The sequence below is a fragment of the Jaculus jaculus genome, chromosome 2, assembly GCF_020740685.1.
Source record: "Jaculus jaculus isolate mJacJac1 chromosome 2, mJacJac1.mat.Y.cur, whole genome shotgun sequence".
NCBI classification, from domain to species: domain Eukaryota; kingdom Metazoa; phylum Chordata; class Mammalia; order Rodentia; family Dipodidae; genus Jaculus; species Jaculus jaculus.
Window position 1 is genome coordinate 52,967,212 of NC_059103.1, and position 18,323 is coordinate 52,985,534.

Here is an 18,323-nt window from a genome sequence, read left to right on the forward strand (position 1 = left end):
TTAAAAGTCTGGTAAAATTCAGCAGTGAATCCATCCGGGCCTGGGCTTTTTTTTAGTTGGGAGATTATTGATAACTGTTCAGATCTCCATGTTTGTTATAGGTCTATTTAAGTGATTAATCTCATTTTGATTTAATTTAGGTAGGTCATATAGATCAAGGAAATCATCCATTTCTTTCAGATTTTCATACTTTGTGGAGTATATGCTTTTATAGTATGTCCCTATGATTTTTTGAATTTCTCTGGAATCTGTTGTGATGTTACCTTGTTCATCTCTGATTTTATTAATTTGTGTCTCTTCTCTCTTTCTTTTGGTCAGATTTGCTAAGGGTTTATCCATCTTGTTTATCCTTTCAAAGAACCAACTCTTTGTTTCATTAATTCTTTGGATTGTTCTTTTTGTTTCTATTTCATTAATTTCTGCCCTAATCTTTATTATTTCTTCCCGTCTACTGATTTTTGGTTTGCCTTGTTCTTCTTTTTCCAAGGCTTTAAGGCGAAGCATTAGGTCGTTTACTTGCGACCTTTCTAATTTCTTAATATAGGCACTTAAGGCTATAAATTTACCTCTTACAACTGCCTTCATTGTTTCCCAGAGATTTTGGTATGTTGTGTTCTCATTATCATTTGACTCTATAAATTTTTTGATTTCCTTTTTGATTTCTTCATTGACCCACTCATCATTTAGTAGTGTATTGTTTAGCTTCCATGATTTTGTGTATGCTCTATAGCCTTTCTTGCTACTGATTTGTAGTTTAATTCCATTGTGGTCAGATAGAATGCAAGGAATTATTTCAATTTTCCTGAATTTGTTAAGATTTGCTTTGTGTCCTAATATGTGGTCTATTTTAGAGAATGTTCCATGTGCTGCTGAAAAGAATGTATATTCTGCAGCATTTGGATGAAATGTCCTTTATATATCTGTTAGGTCCATTCCTTCTATGACCTCATTTAGTCCAGATGCCTCTCTGTTTATTCTTTCCCTGGATGACCTGTCAATTGATGAGAGTGGGGTGTTAAAGTCACCCACCACCACCGTGTTTGGTGTTATCTGTGACCTTAGTTCTAATAGTGTTTGTTTGACGAATTTGGGAGCCCCCATGTTAGGTGCATATATGTTTAGGATTGTAATGTCCTCCTGTTGGAGTGTGCCCTTAATCAATATAAAGTGACCTTCCTTATCTTTCTTGACTGACGTCGGACTAAAGTCTACCCTGTCTGATATTAGGATAGCAACCCCTGCTTGTTTTCTAGACCCATTTGCTTGAAACACCGTCTTCCAACCTTTCACGCTAAGATAATGTCTATCCTTTGTAGAAAGGTGAGTTTCTTGGAGACAACAAATTGTAGGATCCTGCTTTTTAACCCAGTCTGCAAATCTATGTCTTTTCGTTGGGGCATTGAGGCCGTTGATATTAAGAGATATTATTGAAAGGTGTGTATTTATGTTTGCCATTTTTGTGTGTGTGTGTGTGTGTGTTACTGGTTCTACCTGTGCTCTCTTCTGTTAACTGGTATTTGAGTATAGCTTGTTTTTTCTAGGTTCCTTATATGTGTGCTTTTCCTTTTGTTCAGCATGGAGGATTCTATCAAGTATTTTCTGTAGAGCTGGTTTTGTCTTCAAATACTCCTTTAACCTGCTTTTGTCATGGAATGTCTTTATTTCTCCATCTGTTTGAATGGATAACTTTGCAGGATAAAGTATCCTTGGTTGACAGTTGTTATCTTTCAGAACTTGGAATATATCACTCCAAGCCTTTCTGGCTTTAAAAGTTTGTGTTGAATGATCTGCTGTAATCCTGATGGGCTTGCTTTTGTAGGTAACTTGTTTTTTCTCTCCAACTGCTTTAAATATTTTTTCTTTGGTGTGTGTGTTTGGAAGTTTGATTTTAATATGGCGAGGAGAGGTTCTTTCTGGGTTTTGTCTGGCTGGGGTTCTAAAGGCTTCCTGTATCTGTATTGGCACCTCTTTCCCAATTTGGGGGAAATTTTCCTCTATGATTTTGTTGAAGACGCCTACTATGCCTCTGGAGTGGAGTTCTTCTCCTTCTACTATGCCCTGAATTCTTATATTGGATCTTTTCATAGTGTCCCGAATATCTTGAAATTCCCACTCATACTTTTCTATAAGTTTGTCTTTGTTGGACTGCATTAGGTCTGCCACCTGGTCTTCTAGCTTAGATATTCTGTCCTCTCCCTCATCCATCCTACTGGTGAGATTTTCTACAGAGTTTTTTATTTCATTAACTGTGTTCTTCATTGCTAGTAATTCTGACTGGTTTTTCTTTATTATTTCTATTTCCCTATTTATGTCTTGTATTGCCTTCTTTATTTCATTAAATTGGTGTCCTGCCTCTTCTTTGATTCCTTTGATTTCCTCTTTGATTTCCTCTTTGATTTCTTCTTTGATTGTTTTCATGTGTTCTTTGACCTCTTTGAACATATTTATAATTATTCTTTTGAGCTCTTTCTCAGGCATTTCCTCTAACTCTTTCTCATTGGAGGACATTTCTGATGCATTAATACTTTTAGGTGGATTTATATCGTCTTGCTTTTTAGTGTTTCTTGTGTTATAATGTATATATTTTAGATATGCGAGATTTTTTTTTTGTACTTCCCAATGAACTTCTGGGTTATTTCTGTCAATAATGTCATTGAAATTTTTATGGGGGTTGCATTAAATGTGTAGATTGCTTTTGGTAAGATTGCCATTTTCACAATATTTATTCTTCCGATCCAAGAACAAGGAATGTTTTTCCATTTCCTAGTGTCTTCTGCAGTTTCTTGCTTGAGTGTTTTAAAGTTTTCATTGTAGAGATCCTTCACTTCCTTGGTTAGGTTTATGCCAAGGTACTTTATTATTATTATTATTTTTTTTTTATATTGGTTTTTAAGGTAGGGTCTCACCCTGGTCCAGGCTGACATGGAATTCACTATGGAGTATCAGGGTGGCCTTGAACTTACAGTGATCCTCCTACCTGTACCCCCCCCCCCCCCGTGCTGGGATTAAAGGCTTGTGCCACCACACCTGGCTATTACTTTTTTTTTTTTTTTTTTGATGCAATTGTGAATGGTGGTGATTCTCTGATTTCATCCTCTGTGTGTTCATTGTTAGCATATAGGAAGGCTACTGATTTCTGAGTGTTTATTCTATATCCTGCTACATGGCTATAGGTGTTTATCACCTCTAACAATTTGCTGGTAGAGTCTTTAGGGTCCTTTATGTACAGAATCATGTCATCTGCAATAATGATAACTTGATCTCTTCCTTTCCAATTTGTATCCCTTTTGTGTGTGTCTCTTGCCTTATTGCTGTGACTAAGACTTCCAGTACTATATTAAATAAAAGTGGAGACAGTGAGCCGGGCATGGTGGCGCACACCTTTAATCCCAGCACTCGGGAGGCAGAGGTAGGAGGATCTCCGAGAGTTCGAGGCCACCCTGAGACTACATAGTGAATTCCAGGTCAGCCTGAGCCAGAGTGAGACCCTACCTCAAAAAACAAAAAACAAAAAACAAAACAAAAAAAAAAAAAAGTGGAGACAGTGGACACCCTTTTCTTGTTCCTGATTTTAGTGGAAAAGCTTCCAGTTCTCCATTTCATAATATGCAGGCTGTAGGCTTGTCATAAATAGCCTTTATTAAATTGAGATATTATCCTTCTGTTCCTAATCTCTGTAGGACTTTTATCATGAAGGGATGTTGGATTTTGTCAAATGCTTTTTCTGTATCTAATGAGATGGTCATGTGATTTTTGTCCTTCAGTCCATTTATATAATGTATTATATTTATCGATTTGTGTGTGTTGAACCATCCCTGCATCTCTGGGATAAAGCCTACTTGGTTGGGGTAAATGATCTTTCTGATATATTCTTGTATTCTGTTTGCCAATATTTTGTTGAGAATTTTTGCACCTATGTTCATGAGGGAGATTGGCCTATAATTTTTCATTTTTTGTTCTGTGTTTGCCTGGTTTTGGTATCAGGGTGACTTCATAGAAGGAGTTTGGTAGGATTCCTTCTTTTTCTATATTTTGGAAAAGTTTAAGAAGCATTGGTTTTAGTTCTTCCCTGAAGGTCTGGTAAAATTCACCAGGGAACCCACCTGGGCCTGGACTTTTTTAGTTGGGAGATTTTTTTTTTCTTTGTTCATTTTATTTTATTATTATTATTATTTTAATTTTTATTAACATTTTCCATGATTATAAAATATATCCCATGGTAATTCCCTCCCTCCCCACCCCCACACTTTCCCATTTGAAATTCCATTCTCCATCATATTACCTCCCCATTACAATCATTGTAATTACATATGTACAATATCAACCTATTAAGTATCCTCCTCTCTTCCTTTCTGTACTCTTTATGTCTCCTTTTTACCTTACTGGCCTCTGCTACTAAGTATTTTCATTCTCACGCAGAAGCCCAGTCATCTGTAGCTAGGATCCACATATGAGAGAGAATATGTGGTGCTTGGCTTTCTGGGCCTGGGTTACCTGACTTAGTATAATACTTTCCCGGTCCATCCATTTTTCTGCAAATTTCATAACTTCATTTTTCTTTACTGCTGAGTGGAACTCCATTGTATAAATGTGCCACATCTTCATTATCTTGTTGGGAGATTTTTGATAACTGCTTGGATCTCCATACTTGTTATAGGACATTTTAAGTGGTTAATCTCATCTTGATTTAATTTAGGTTAGCTCATATAAACAAGGCAATCATCCATTTCTTTTGTATTTTTCAAATTTATTGGAGTATATGTTCTTATAGTATAGTCCCTATGATATTTTAAATTTCTCTGGTATCTGTTGTGATGTTGCCTTTTTATCTCTAATTTTATTAATTTGTATCTCTTCTCTCTTTCTTTTGGTCAGATTTGCTAAGGGTTCATCAATCTTGTTTATCGTTTCAAAGAAACAACTCTTTGTTTCATTAATTCTTTGTTTTTTTTTTCCATTTCTATTTCATTAATTTTTGTCCTAATCTTTATTATTTCTTCCTATCTACTGATTTTCAGTTTGCCTTGTTCTTCTTTTTCCAAGGCATTAAGATAAAGCATTAAGTTGTTTATTTGTGATCCTTCTAATATCTTAATATAGGCACTTAAAGCTATAAATGTCCCTCTTAGGACTACCTTTATTATGTCAAAGGTTTTGGTATGTTGTGTTCTTATTATCATTTGACTCTATGAATTTTTTGATTTCCTTCTTGATTTCTTCATTGACCCATTCATTATTTAGTAGTGTCTTTTTTTGTGTATGCTCTGTAGCTTTTCTTGCTGTTGATTTGTAGTTTCATCCCATTGTAATCAGATAGAATGTAAGGAATTATTTCAGTTTTCCTGTATTTGTGAACATTGGCTTTGTGTCCTAATATATGGTCTATTGTAGAACATGTTCCATGTGCTACTGAAAAGAATGTGTACTATGCAGCATTTGGATGGAATGTCCTGTATATATCTGTTAAGTCCATTTGTTCTATGACCTCATTTAATCCAGATGCCTCTCTATTTTTTGCTGGGATGACCTGTCAATTGATGAGAGTGGGTGTTGAAGTCATCCACTACAATTGTGTTTGGTGTTATCTCTGACCTTAGTTCTAATAGTGCTTGTTTGATGAAGTTGCATCCCCCATGTTTGGTTCATAAATGTTTAGGATTATAATGTTCTCCTGCTAGAGTGTGCCTTTGTTTTTGTTTTTCAAGGTGGGGTCTCACTCTGGTCTCTGCTGACCTGGAATTCACTATGGAGTCTTAGGCTGGCCTCAAACTCATGGCGATCCTCCTACCTCTGCCTCCCAAATGTTGGGATTAAAGGCGTGAGCCACCACGTCTGGCTTTGAGTGTGCCTTTAGTCAATATTAAGTGATCTTCCTTATCTTTCCTAACTAATGTTGGATTGAAGTCTACTTTGTCAGATATTAGGATAGCAACTCCTGCTTGTTTTCTAGGCCCATTTGCTTGAAACAACATTTTCCAACCTTTCACCCTAAGATAGTATCCGTCCTTTGTAGACAGTTGAGTTTCTTGGAGTCAACAAATTGAAGGATCCTGCTTTTTGTTTTGTTTTGTTGAAACAGGGTCTCTCTGTAGCTTAGGGTGACCTGGAATTCACTATGTAATCTCAGGGTGGCAGGATCCTGCTTTTTAACTCAGTCTGCAAACCTATGTCTTTTGGTTGGGGCATCGAGGCCATTAAGAGATATTATTGAAAGGTGTGCATTTATTTTTGCTGTTTTGTTTTGTTTGTTTTGTGGTTCTTCTGGTTTTACCTTTGTTCTCTGTATTAACTAGTATTTGAGTATGGTTTGTTTTTCCCAAGTTCCTTATATGTATGCTTTTCTTTCTCTTCAGCATGGAGGATCCTTTCAATTATTTGCTGTAGAGCTGGTTTTGTCTTCAAATATTTCTTTAGCCTGCTTTTGTTGTGGAATGGCCTTATTTCTCCATCTGTTTGAGTGGATAGCTTTGCAGGATAAAGTAACCTTGGTTGACAATTGTCATCCTTCAGAATTTAGAATACATCATTCTAAGACCTTCTGGCTTTTAAAGTTCATGTTGAGTAATCTGCTGTGATCCTGATGGGCTTGCCTTTGTATGTGACTTGATTTTTCTAACTGTTTTCAATATATTTTCTTTGGCTTGTATGTTTGGTAATTTAATTATAATATGGCGAGTTGAGCTTCTTTCCAAGTCTTATCTTTTTGGTGGTCTAAAGGATTCCTGTATCTGCATTGGCATCTCTTTCTAAATTTGGGGGAAGTTTTCCTCTATGATTTTGTTGAAAACTCCTACCATGCCTTTGGAGTGACATTCTCCTCCTCCTACTATACCCTGAGTTTTGATGTTTGATCTTTTTATAGTGTACTGAATGTCTTCAAATTCCCATTCATACTTTCCTATTAGTTTGTCTTTAGTTTGTATTAAATCTGCCTCCTGGTTTTCTACTTTAGATATTCTGTCCTCTCTTTCATCCATTCTACTGGTGAGATTTTCTACAGAGTTTTTTATTTCATTGACTGTGTTCTTCATTTCTAGTAATTCTGACTGGGTTTTCTTTATTATTTCTATTTCCTTATTAATGTCTTATATTGACCTTCTTATTTCATTCATCCATTGGTTTCCTGTTTCTTCTTTCATTTCTTTGATTTCCTCTACCTAAAAAGCAGCTCCTCTGTTGGTCCCTGCCATCCTCCCTTCACATTTCTTGAGTTTGCACTGAGGCTGAGGTGAGTGAGAATCCCCTCACCTGGTTTTTCCTGTGCCTCTGGCCAAGCCTTGTGGCTAGGGCTGCGCCAACCTGGTTCCACTGCTGCTGCTTCTGCCTGCTTCTGTGGACTCTAGATGCTCTGGGTCTCTCCTACTTCTCTGCTATAGTTGATAATTTCTTATACACCTCACTTTTTAGTAGAAGAGTATATTTTGCTGTTTTTTGTTTTTGTTGTTGTTTTTGGCTTTTTCTCCCCTAGGCTGCTTTGATGTGGTTCCTATGCTGCCATGTTAACTGAAGTGCTTTGTTTTGTTTCTTTTTTAATTGACCCTATTATTATACAGAGAAACAATGGAAAGCTATACTTCTACCTGAATGTTTCTCTCCCTCCCCCCCCCCCATGTGTGACTGTAGACCAGACTGATCTGGAACTTACTCTGTAGTTCCTGGCGTGCCTCAGACTCACTACCTCTGCCTTCAAAGTGCTGGCATTAAAGGCCACTACCACACCTGCTTATTTTTCTCTTTTTATTCAAAGAGTCAGAATTGTTTCATACTGGAAATCACTTTGTCTCTTCAGAAATACAGGAGTTCTTCCAGATCCCAAGGTTGATTTCATTTCTAAAAAAAAACACACATGCAATTTTTTTTTTTCCTTTTTAAGAGAGGTGGGGGGAGAGAGAGAATGGGTGCACTAGGGCATCCACCCACTGCAAATGAACTCAAGATGCATGTGCCACCTTGTGCATCTGGCTTACGTGGGTCCTGAGAAATTGAACTTGGTTCCTTTGGCTTTGCAGGCAAGCACTTTAACTGCTAAGCCATCTCCAGGATGGAGGGATGGCGTAGCAGATAAGGCATTTGCCTGCAAAGCCAAAGGACCTAGGCTCGATTGCCCAGGACCCACATTAGCTTAAATGCATAAGGTTGGCACATGCATCTGGAGTTCATCTTCAGTAGCTAGAGGCCCTGGTGCACCTGTTCTCTCTCTTTCTCCCTTTCTCTCTGTCAAATAAATAAATAGAAATAAAATTTTAAAAGAAATTAATTTCCTATAATGAGAAGTTGTTCAGATAAAATAACCATAGTAACCACGTGTTCAATGTGCTTTGAAGGTTTGACCACCCTATCAAGAAACACTACTGAAAAGAAGTGAAAGACACCAGAAATTAAATCTTCCCTGGGAAGGTGCAGGGCAAATCTTCCATCTCTGACTTGTGGTCATGTATAAATAGCTTGCATGCTAAAGTAAATGGATTCAAAGTCTTTGAGAAACTAGTATTGAGAAAGGAAGTGAAGAGGAGATTCAGTCCAAACATGAATTGTTCTGATCTCCCTTTATAGAAAGCAGAAAATGGAGATTTCAACTGGATAATACCAGACCGATTTCTTGCCTTCTGTGGACCTCATTCAAGATCCAGACTGGAAAGTGGTATGCAACCCTGATGGCCCAGTTCAATTTCATTGTTAAATGTAGTAGCCATGCCTGACATGGTGTTTCATGCCTTTCCCAGCACATGAGAGACACATGTAGAAGTTTCATAGTGAGTTGGAGGCTAGCCTGGGAGTACAGAGTGAGTGCCAGGTCAGCCTGGGCTAGAGTGAGGCCCTTCCTTGGGGGAAAAAAGAAGAGTAATAACCATTTTGCATTGGCTTTTGAAAGAAACCAATGACCTGGGTACAGCGGTACGTGCTTGTAGTTGCAGTGACTTGGGAGGCTGAGTGAGGCAGGGGAGTCCCTCGAGTATGGCAGTTCTGGGCTGCAGTACACTTTGCTGACTGGGCATCTGCAAATAGAAAGAAACAGCTATTGGGGACCCCACATCATCAAAGGAGGGATCCGCTAACCCAGGTTAGAAAGAGACCAAAAAGTTAAGCTAGGTTTGACTAAGTCTTTATAATGTAAAAATGCTTGCTCATTTGCATACATTATTTTGCCTGGATTTGAACTTTAAAATTTGTTTTTATAGTTATAATCAAATGGATATTCAACCTCCAGGCCATAATGCCATTTCTACCCAGTTACAGTGAAATTATTTTATACTGCTAACCTGCGTTTTACAAGATCTGGTCCATTTCTTTATGTAGGTTACTACCAACATTCTCCTGAGACCTATATTCCATACTTTAAGAGTCACAATGTGACCACCGTTATTCGTCTGAATAAAAGGATGTATGATGCGAAGCGCTTTACGGAGGCTGGCTTTGCTCACCATGATCTTTTCTTTGCGGATGGTAGTACCCCTGCTGAGACAATTGTCAAAGAATTTCTGGAGATTTGTGAAAACACTGAGGGTGCCATTGCAGTCCATTGCAAAGGTATGTTTGTATGGTTCATTAAAGAGCGGTGTCAGCATATGTGTAAAAGCATGCCATATCCAGGAACAAATAAATGAACCGCTATACATTGTATGAACACACTGTATGAATGCACTACGATTTAATGCTAATTTTGTTAGTTAATTAAAATAAGGAACATGATTAAGAAAATCCCAACACTGAGGGGAAAAAAAGTCAGCAAACTGATCTCTAGAGTTAAAACTATTTGTAGTAATGAATATAGCTATAGCTATAATTACAATCTTCATATGTTCGTTTTGCAGTAGAAATATCACAAGGCATATAAAAAGATAGGAAAGTGTAGTTTGTTTAAAGGGGGAAAAAGTCAGTCAACAAAAACTATTCCTGACAAAGACCAGGTCATTATTTTCTAGACAAAGATTTTAAAATTTTTTTAAATTTATTTTCAAGCAGAGAGAGATAGAAAAGAGATAGACAGAGAGAATGGGTGCACCGAGGTCTTCAGCTGCTCCAGATGAACTCCATACACATGTGCTACTCTGTGCATCTGGCTTATTACAAGGGTTCTTGTCAATTGAACCCTGGTCATTAGGCTTTGCAGGCAAGTGCCTTAACTATAGAGCCATCTCTTCCACCCCCTAGTCAACAATTTTAAAACAGCTCTCTGTTTTTAAAGAATATTTATTTATCTATTTGAAAGAGAAAGAATGGGTTGGCCAGGGCCTCTTGCTGCTACAAACCAACTCCTGATACATGTACCACTTTGTGCATATGATGTTATATAGGTACTAGGGGATCAAACCTGGACTGTCAGGCTTTGCAAGTAAGTGCCTTTAACTGCTAAGACATCTTCTCAGCAACTAAAATATCTTTCTTAAAGTGGAAATTCAGGAAAATGGCGTATGAAAATTAAAGGAAACAAAAGACATTACTGAGAATGATTGGAAACATTTATTGGAAAGATCCAGAAGCAGATGTGAATAGGCAGTAGGAACACCCAGTGACTATAGAGAGAAGAGCTATTAAAAACCTCATATCTGAACAACAGAAAGGAAAAAGATTGACAAGAAAGGAACAAAATCTGATTTACTTTTGTAATACAACCAGACAGACCATCTGTGCCTGGTAGGAGAGAAGAAACAGATATTGATTGCCTGACAAACTCCCAGTCTCATAAAAGACATGAACATAAACATCCACAAAGTTCAACACACTTAGAAACTCACATAGAGACACATTGTAATCAAACTGTCCTAAGCCAGACACCTTGAAAGCAACAAGAGAGAAATGACATGTCACGTGCAAAGGATGCACTTTATTGAGAGCACATTTCTCATGGGAAACTCTAGAGTGCAGCCAATTGATGTATTCAAAGTGCTGAAGAAAAAACCTAGCCAATCAAGTATCGGATAACCTGCAAAACTCCCTCAAAAATAATGATAGTCACCACTAGAAACATGTAAGAAATGCTAAAGGGCATCCCTGAAGAAGACAGAAAATGGTGCCAGACCATAACTCATAGTCATATGGAAAATATTTCTGGGGAAGGCAAATGAATGGGCAGTTATCATGCCTAGTGTTAGAATTTGTAACATACTGTCTTCTATGTCACTATTCTTAAAATTACTGTAGTATAAATACTACAGCAAATAAAAAATAAGCAATGTAACATCAACAACCTAGCCCTGGTTATTCAGAATTACTAATAGAACTTATAGTCTGTATCTAGATGAAGACAAGAGAAAACCTTCAATTATTAACGCTAGAAGGGAAAGGTAGTACTACTGATTCTGTAGAAATAAATGGATAGTAAGAGAATACTATGAACAATTGCAGAGTAAAAATTGGGTAATCCAAGTGAAATGGACAAATTCCTGAAACAAAAACAAGAAACCTACCAACCCTGAACCACCATGCCACAGTCTGCATAGATCACTAACTAGACCTGAGAAGGTTGGATAAGTGATGCTGCTCATCCTGATGAAGGAAAACTCTGGACCTGCTGGCTTCGTTGGTGGCTCCTACCAAGCAAGTAGAAGACCGACAGCAGTCCTTTTGAGATACTTCCCAAAACCTGAAGAGGGCCTGGACAGATGGCTCAGCTGTTAAGGTGCTTGCCTGCAGAACTTAATTGCCCAGGTTTGATTTCCCCAAGTAAAGTCAGATGCACAAAGTGGCACATACATCTAGAATTCATTTGCAGTGGCTGCAGGCCCTGGTGTGGCTACCCTCCTTTCTCTGTCTCTCTCATAAATAATAAATAACTAAGTAAATAATATATTTAAAAAAACTGAAGAGAAGGAATACTTGTTAAGTCATTGTACCAAGCCAGGATTACCTTGGTACCAAAGACACAAGAAAAGTATCATGGGGGCTGGAAAAATGGCTTAGCGGTTAAGCGCTTGCCTGTGAAGCCTAAGGACCCTGGTTCGAGGCTCGGTTCCCCAGGTCCCACGTTAGCCAGATGCACAAGGGGGCGCACGCGTCTGGAGTTCGTTTGCAGAGGCTGGAAGCCCTGGCGCGCCCACTCTCTCTCTCTTTCTCTATCTGTCTTTCTCTCTGTGTCTGTCGCTCTCAAATAAATAAATAAAAATACTTTAAAAAATTTAAAAAAAGAAAGAAAGGTATCATGGGCATTATCCTTTATGAAAAATCTTGAACAAAGTACATACCAGCCGAATTCAGCAGAAAAAGGATTGTAGGGGTTGGGATGTACCTCAATTGGTAGAGTTCTTGCTGTCATGTGTGAGGCTGTGGATTTGGGTCCCTAGTACCGCACAAACTGGCTGTGGTGGTGCATTCTTGTAATCCAACATTGAGGAGGTGGAAGCAAGATTAGAAGTTCAAGATTATTCTTGAGTCCAAGAGAATTGAAGTCAGCCTAGAATACAAGAAATCATGTCTGGCTGGGCATGGTGGCATATGCCTTTGATCCCAGCACTTGGGAGGCAGAGGTGGGAGGATCACTATGAGTTCAGTCTACCCTGAGACTACATAGTGAATTCTAAGTCAGCCTAGACTATAGTGAAACCCTACCTCGAAAAACCAAAAAAAAAGAAACCTTGTCTCAAAAACAAAACAAAACAAAACAAAACAAAACAAAAACCTGGGGCCAGGTGGATTGTGCTGGGTCGTTTAAAAAATGCTGCCGTCTTAGTTAAGCTGATATCAGGGTGATGGAGAAAGATACTGAGGACACTCAACACCTACCAAACCAGGCATTTAGATGCTGCTCCTAAGTGCCCATCACTGAAGTAGACTTAAAACACTCCCAGCATGGCTCAGGGAATTTTACATAAGAGGGGCCAGAAAGATTGTTAGAGCCACAAGTTGGGACATTTTGCAGAGAGACACTGTCTCTTCCTCATAACTGACTGCTGCCCCATAATGCATGACCCATAATCCCCATGGGGTTGACCTGCATCCCCAATGAGGAAGGCCTGTTCAGAAAAGGAGTAGGGAGGAGGGAAAGGATGGTACCAACATGTGATGGTTACATACAAAATATGTCCATATCTAATAATAAAAATTAATTAATTAATGAAAAGGCTAGGAAAAAGAAGAAATCCTGGGCTGGAGAGATGGCTTAGCGGTTAAGCGCTTGCCTGTGAAGCCTAAGGACTCCGGTTCAAGGCTCGGTTCCCCAGGTCCCACGTTAGCCAGATGCACAAGGGGGTGCACGCGTCTGGAGTTCGTTTGCAGAGGCTGGAAGCCCTGGCGCGCCCATTCTCTCTCTCTCCCTCTATCTGTCTTTCTCTCTGTGTCTGTCGCTCTCAAATAAATAAATAAAAATTTTAAAAAAAAGAAAGAAAGAAATCCTGTGATTATAGGGTGGTTTAGCCAATAAAAGGCATTGCTAATACTTCATGTTGGAGAGATCACTCAGTGTTTACAGGCACTTGTTTACAAAGCTTGACAGCCTGAGTTCAGTTCCCATGTAAAGCCAGATGCACAAAGTGGCACATGCATCTGGAGTTAGTTTGTAATGTCAAGAGGCCCTAGCATGCCCATTCATTCTCTCCCTCTCCCTCTCTCTCTCTCTTTCTCTCCCCTCTTCTCTTTCTTCTGCTCTGCTTGCAAATAAATAAAAATATTTAAAAGCAAATACTCCATGTTAACGGAGTAAAACACAAAAAGCACATAGTTATCTCCACTAATGGAGAAAAAAATGACAAAATTCAATATCCTTAGTGATAAAAATAAACTTAGGAGAACTTTTTATTCACAACTGATTCCCATGTGAGATTGCTGCAGGGACATATTGTTAGTAACCGTCACTCCAAGTCCTGAAGGACAGTCTCAATGATCTGTACAATCCCAGGTCCGAAACTACGTCCACATCTGCATATGTGTCTCACTTCCTGATTCATCTAGGTACCAGTGAGGGTACTCACGAGACAAAATCAGTGGGATGTTTGTGTGTGGAAAGTTTAGGCAGAGGAACTGTGCAGTCTAGTGAGGATGTCCTCTGCACTGTGGGCCCCTGGAGAGCCAATGACACCTGCAGTGTGAAGGCAGCCTGCAGGCTACTCTTGTGCTCTGAGGCTAGTCTGTTCTGTAGTGTTCTGTTTAAGCTTTCCGCTGACAGGAAGAGGGCCACCTGTGTTACGTGGGACAGTATGCTTCATGACAGTGCACTGTTTAAATGCTCTTGGAGGGGAGAGAGCCCAGTGGGTAAAAGTGCTTGCTGCTCAAGCATGAGGACATGAGTTTGAGTCACCAGAACTCCCATGAAACCAGGGTGCAGTAATGCAAGAACCTGTAATCCCAGCATGCTGTGCCTGCATCGGGGTGGGAGTTGAGGACAGGAGAATTCCCCCAGGTGCTCTCAAGACAGCCTGGGGTACATAGCAGAGAACAACAAAGAGATCCTGCCTCAAGTGGGGTGGAAGGCAAGATAGCCGAAGTTGTCCTTCATTCTCCACAAGTGTGCAAGCCCCACCCCCTTTACACAGTTAAAAGACATTTTTTTTCGAGGTAGGGTCTCACTCTAGTCCAGACTGACCTGGAAGTCACTATGTAGTCTCAGGTGGCCTCGAACTCACAGTGATCCACCTTACCTCTGCCTCCCAAGAGCTGGGATTAAAGGTGTGCACCACCATGCCTGGCCAAAGTTTTGTTTAATTTATTTATTTATTTATTTGTTGGTTTTTTGAGGTAGGGTCTCACACTAGCTCAGGCTGATCTGGAACTCGCTATATAGTCTCAGGGTGGCCTTGAACTCTCAGTGATCCTCCTACCTCTGCCTCCTAAGTGCTGTGATTAAAGGCATGTGCCAGCACGCCCCGCCTAAAAGTTTATTTTAAAAATATTATTTATCTGCAAGCAGAAAGAAAGAATGAAATGGTTGCAGCAGGGCCTCTAGCCACTGTAGACAAACTCCAGGTGCATGCACCACTTTGTACATCTGGTTTTACATGAGTACTGGGGAGTCAAACTCCAGCTATCAAACTTTGCATACAAACACCTTTAACTGTTGAGGCTTCTCCCCAGCCTAAAAATTTTTACTTATCTATGAAAGAGTGAATATGGGTGCACCAGGGCCTCTTGCAGCTGCAAACAAGCTCCAGATTCATGCACCATTTTGTAGGTCTGGCTTTATATGGGTACTCAGCAATCAAACTAGGGCCAGCAGACTTTGCAAGCAAGCACTTAAACCGTTGAAACATCTCCCCAGCCCCATGAAGTTTTTTTAAAATGCTCATCTGAACAAAAAGTTCCTTCCAAGCTGACACAGCACATAAAACTAACCATTATAGGAGTTAATAATCACGGCTAGATGAGAAGGAAAAGTTTACAAAGAAAATCAGGCTGGGGGATGTAGTTGTGTAGCAGAGCACTTGTCAGTCATGCACGAGGCCTGGGTCAGTCATTCCCCAGAGCGGGATGTGAATGGCTGTAAAGTTAGTAGGATATACAGTGGATGAAGTAGAAAGAAAGCTGGAAGGCTTGCTCACAAATGATTCTCAGTCTTGGTTTCATATCATATCCCCTGGGGCATTTTAGAAGACCCTATATCCAGGCTCTGCTAAGCTGCGTGACATCAGTTAGATTTTGGCTGGAGGAGAGGGGGACCAGGCACCTATCTTTTGAAGCCTCTTCAGACCAACCTGGAAAACTCCTGCACAGGGAGGCAAAACCATGGGAGGAAGGCTTTACAAATATTTCCTCCTGCGCAGAACATTCTGGAATACAAGAGCCCAGTTTCATGGATGGTTTGTGTTCTAGCTGGCCTTGGTCGCACGGGCACTCTGATTGGCTGCTACATCATGAAGCACTACAGGATGACAGCAGCGGAGACCATCGCTTGGGTCAGGATTTGCAGACCTGGCTCAGTGATTGGGCCACAGCAGCAGTTTCTGGTCATGTAAGTAGACTGGAAGTTGTCTCCTATAATGACAGGTCGGTATGAAAACAAGAGTTTGTGTGTCTATGGTAAGCTGTTTTCTGATGTCATTTAAATGCTGTAGGAAGCAGTCGAGCCTCTGGCTGGATGGTGACTACTTTCGTCAGAAGTTGAGGGGACAGGAGAATGGACCACACAGAACAGCCTTCTCCCAGCTCCTCTCAGGTGTTGATGACATTTCCATAAGTGGGGTTGAAAATCAAGACAAGCAAGAGCCTGAGCTGGTAATGGAACTGACCCCATCGCACTGTTGTTATTGCTTAAAATGCTGTTGAGAAGCCTGTAGGGTACAGAGAAAACTGTCATGAAGATCATAAAGCAAATGTTGAAGAGCTTTTTCTACCCAGTTTTTATTCATAACCTTCTCCCTGGGGACTTCTTACAATCCAGAAAGTTGTGTGTCCATAAAATTAAATATCTTTTTGCTCCTTAAAGCACAGGTACAAGGTAGAAGTCAAGTAAGCTCTTTAAAATGGATTTAGTTACTCCCTGCCCTCAGGGCGCCTTCCCTTACCCCACAGCTGATTTAGGGGAACCAGGAGTTCTCAAAGGGAAAGCTTTTAAAGAACTACAGTTCTAGCAGGTAGCAGCACTAAATTAACTGGTGGTAAAGGAATGTTGAAATTTTATAAAGGTTTCAAAAAAACAAAACAAAACAAAACCTCTTCACTGCCCGTGTTTTATAAATAGAGGGCTGTTGGATCCTTTGCCCCTGAAAATCACCTTTGGTTGTCCTGTAATGTGACCTTTAGCTTGACTTGGAAAAATACCATAGCATTCAAAAGAAACTTGAAGTGCATGTTTGTGTGCCATCATTCTGCATTAATAAGTGCAGCTGAAATCATCAGCTCAGTGTTTTTTGTTATTTGGTTGTGTGTTTGTTTTTTTTTAACTTACACAGTACAGTGATGACGACGAAATCAATGGAGTGACACAAGGCGATAGACTTCGGGCCCTGAAAAGTCGAAGACAATCAAAAGCAAATTCTATACCTCTCACGTGAGTCTGGCTTCCTTTGTTGTGCTTGCTTTTTTCTAATTTGTAAGGAGTCCTTTGTGAATACTTTTTCCTTCGCATTTTCTCCCTTCATCACCTTGCAGTTTTCACCCTGTTATTTAAAATCAAGTGGTGCCCATTTACCTAAGAAGCTGTCAGCCATTCTCTTAACCCGTGTACTGTACCATACCCTCAGGAATGGTCATAGGAAAGAAAGCCATATTAGGAGCACTTTTTTTTTTCCCCCCAGAGACAGTCAACAGTGACATCCGTAAGAGAGTAATAGCAGATGGCAAGGCCAAGGACAACAGACTTGCCCATGGTTATCAAAATGGTGACTCTAAATTTCTCACAGTGCACATCATCAGTCTGAACACAGTAGACTGTCTGAACACGGTAGACTGTAATCAGCTATGACTTGATGCCTTGAGGCCATTACATTGTCTCACGGCAACAGTGAACCCATCCAAACTATATGTTTTTTTTAAATCTGGGGACTTAACTTTCAAGTTATAGAAGGTTTAGCATAAAAACAGGAACTTTTGTATTTACAGATTACTGCTGGAAGGTTCTTAACCCGATGCAAAGGGTCAGATTTTCCAATCTAAAGTGTTATGCATATACACCACAGCAGTTAGGATTTTTAGACACTTATTAAGAATTCCCTTCCAGCTTAGTGATGTTTCAGTCAGCTAGACTGTTTTATGAACAGTGCCTTTTGTGTAATTTACTTCCTGTAAATACGTAGAAGTATGCTGTAGGATGTATTTTAACTTCAAAATGCCATTTGTTTTTGCTTTTTGGTTTGGTTTTGTTTTTTTCTGAGGTAGGGTCTCAGGTTGACCTGGAATTCACTATGTAGTCTCAGGGTGGCCTAGAATTCATGGTGATTCTCCTACCTCTGCCTCCTGAGTGCTGGGATTAAAGACGTGCACCACCATGCCCAGCTGCCATTTGTTTTTTACTTCATAAGTTTTTATCTGGTGCCTTAATAATTCTTTGTATTTGCAAACTAATCGTCCTAAAAATAATTCTAGACGTGAAGGAGAACTAGGTGGTACCCCTCACAGAGAGCTTGTTGAAATGCAGCTTGTAGTCAGAGGGTCTGCGATTCTACATCCTCAGGCAACCTTCCTCCTGCTGCAGATGCCGTCCATCCAGGGACCACTGTCACTGGATGGCAAACCCTAAAAAAAGAGATGCTTTTTTGAGTTGACTTTAGCTGTGCCCAGGTTTTTAGGTTTCTTTTTAAGAATCTGCATGGTGCGTTTATTTCTTAAGAAGTTGTTAGTTTACCCTGTGTTCACAGACAGGTCAGGAGTTGAAACAGATCTGCTTGGTAAGAAGTTCTTGTCTGTAACTTAGTGGAAATGTCCTTTAATTGCCTTCCCCTCTGTATTCAGAAATGTAG

At 39.7% G+C, this 18,323-nt stretch overlaps 1 protein-coding gene across 8 annotated transcripts in view; it reads left to right on the forward strand.

Annotated features, from left to right (window-relative positions):
* Cdc14b (cell division cycle 14B) overlaps positions 1-18,323 on the forward strand; it is a 115,807-nt gene that overhangs the window by 84,300 nt on the left and 13,184 nt on the right. For all 8 annotated transcript variants that reach the window (XM_045142942.1, XM_004656847.2, XM_004656848.2 and 5 more), the window contains exons 8-12: positions 8,554-8,641; positions 9,298-9,528; positions 15,739-15,877; positions 15,981-16,140; positions 16,818-16,915. In XM_045142942.1, coding sequence (XP_044998877.1) covers positions 8,554-8,641; positions 9,298-9,528; positions 15,739-15,877; positions 15,981-16,140; positions 16,818-16,915 — 716 coding nt within the window. The remainder of the gene's footprint in view (positions 1-8,553; positions 8,642-9,297; positions 9,529-15,738; positions 15,878-15,980; positions 16,141-16,817; positions 16,916-18,323) is intronic.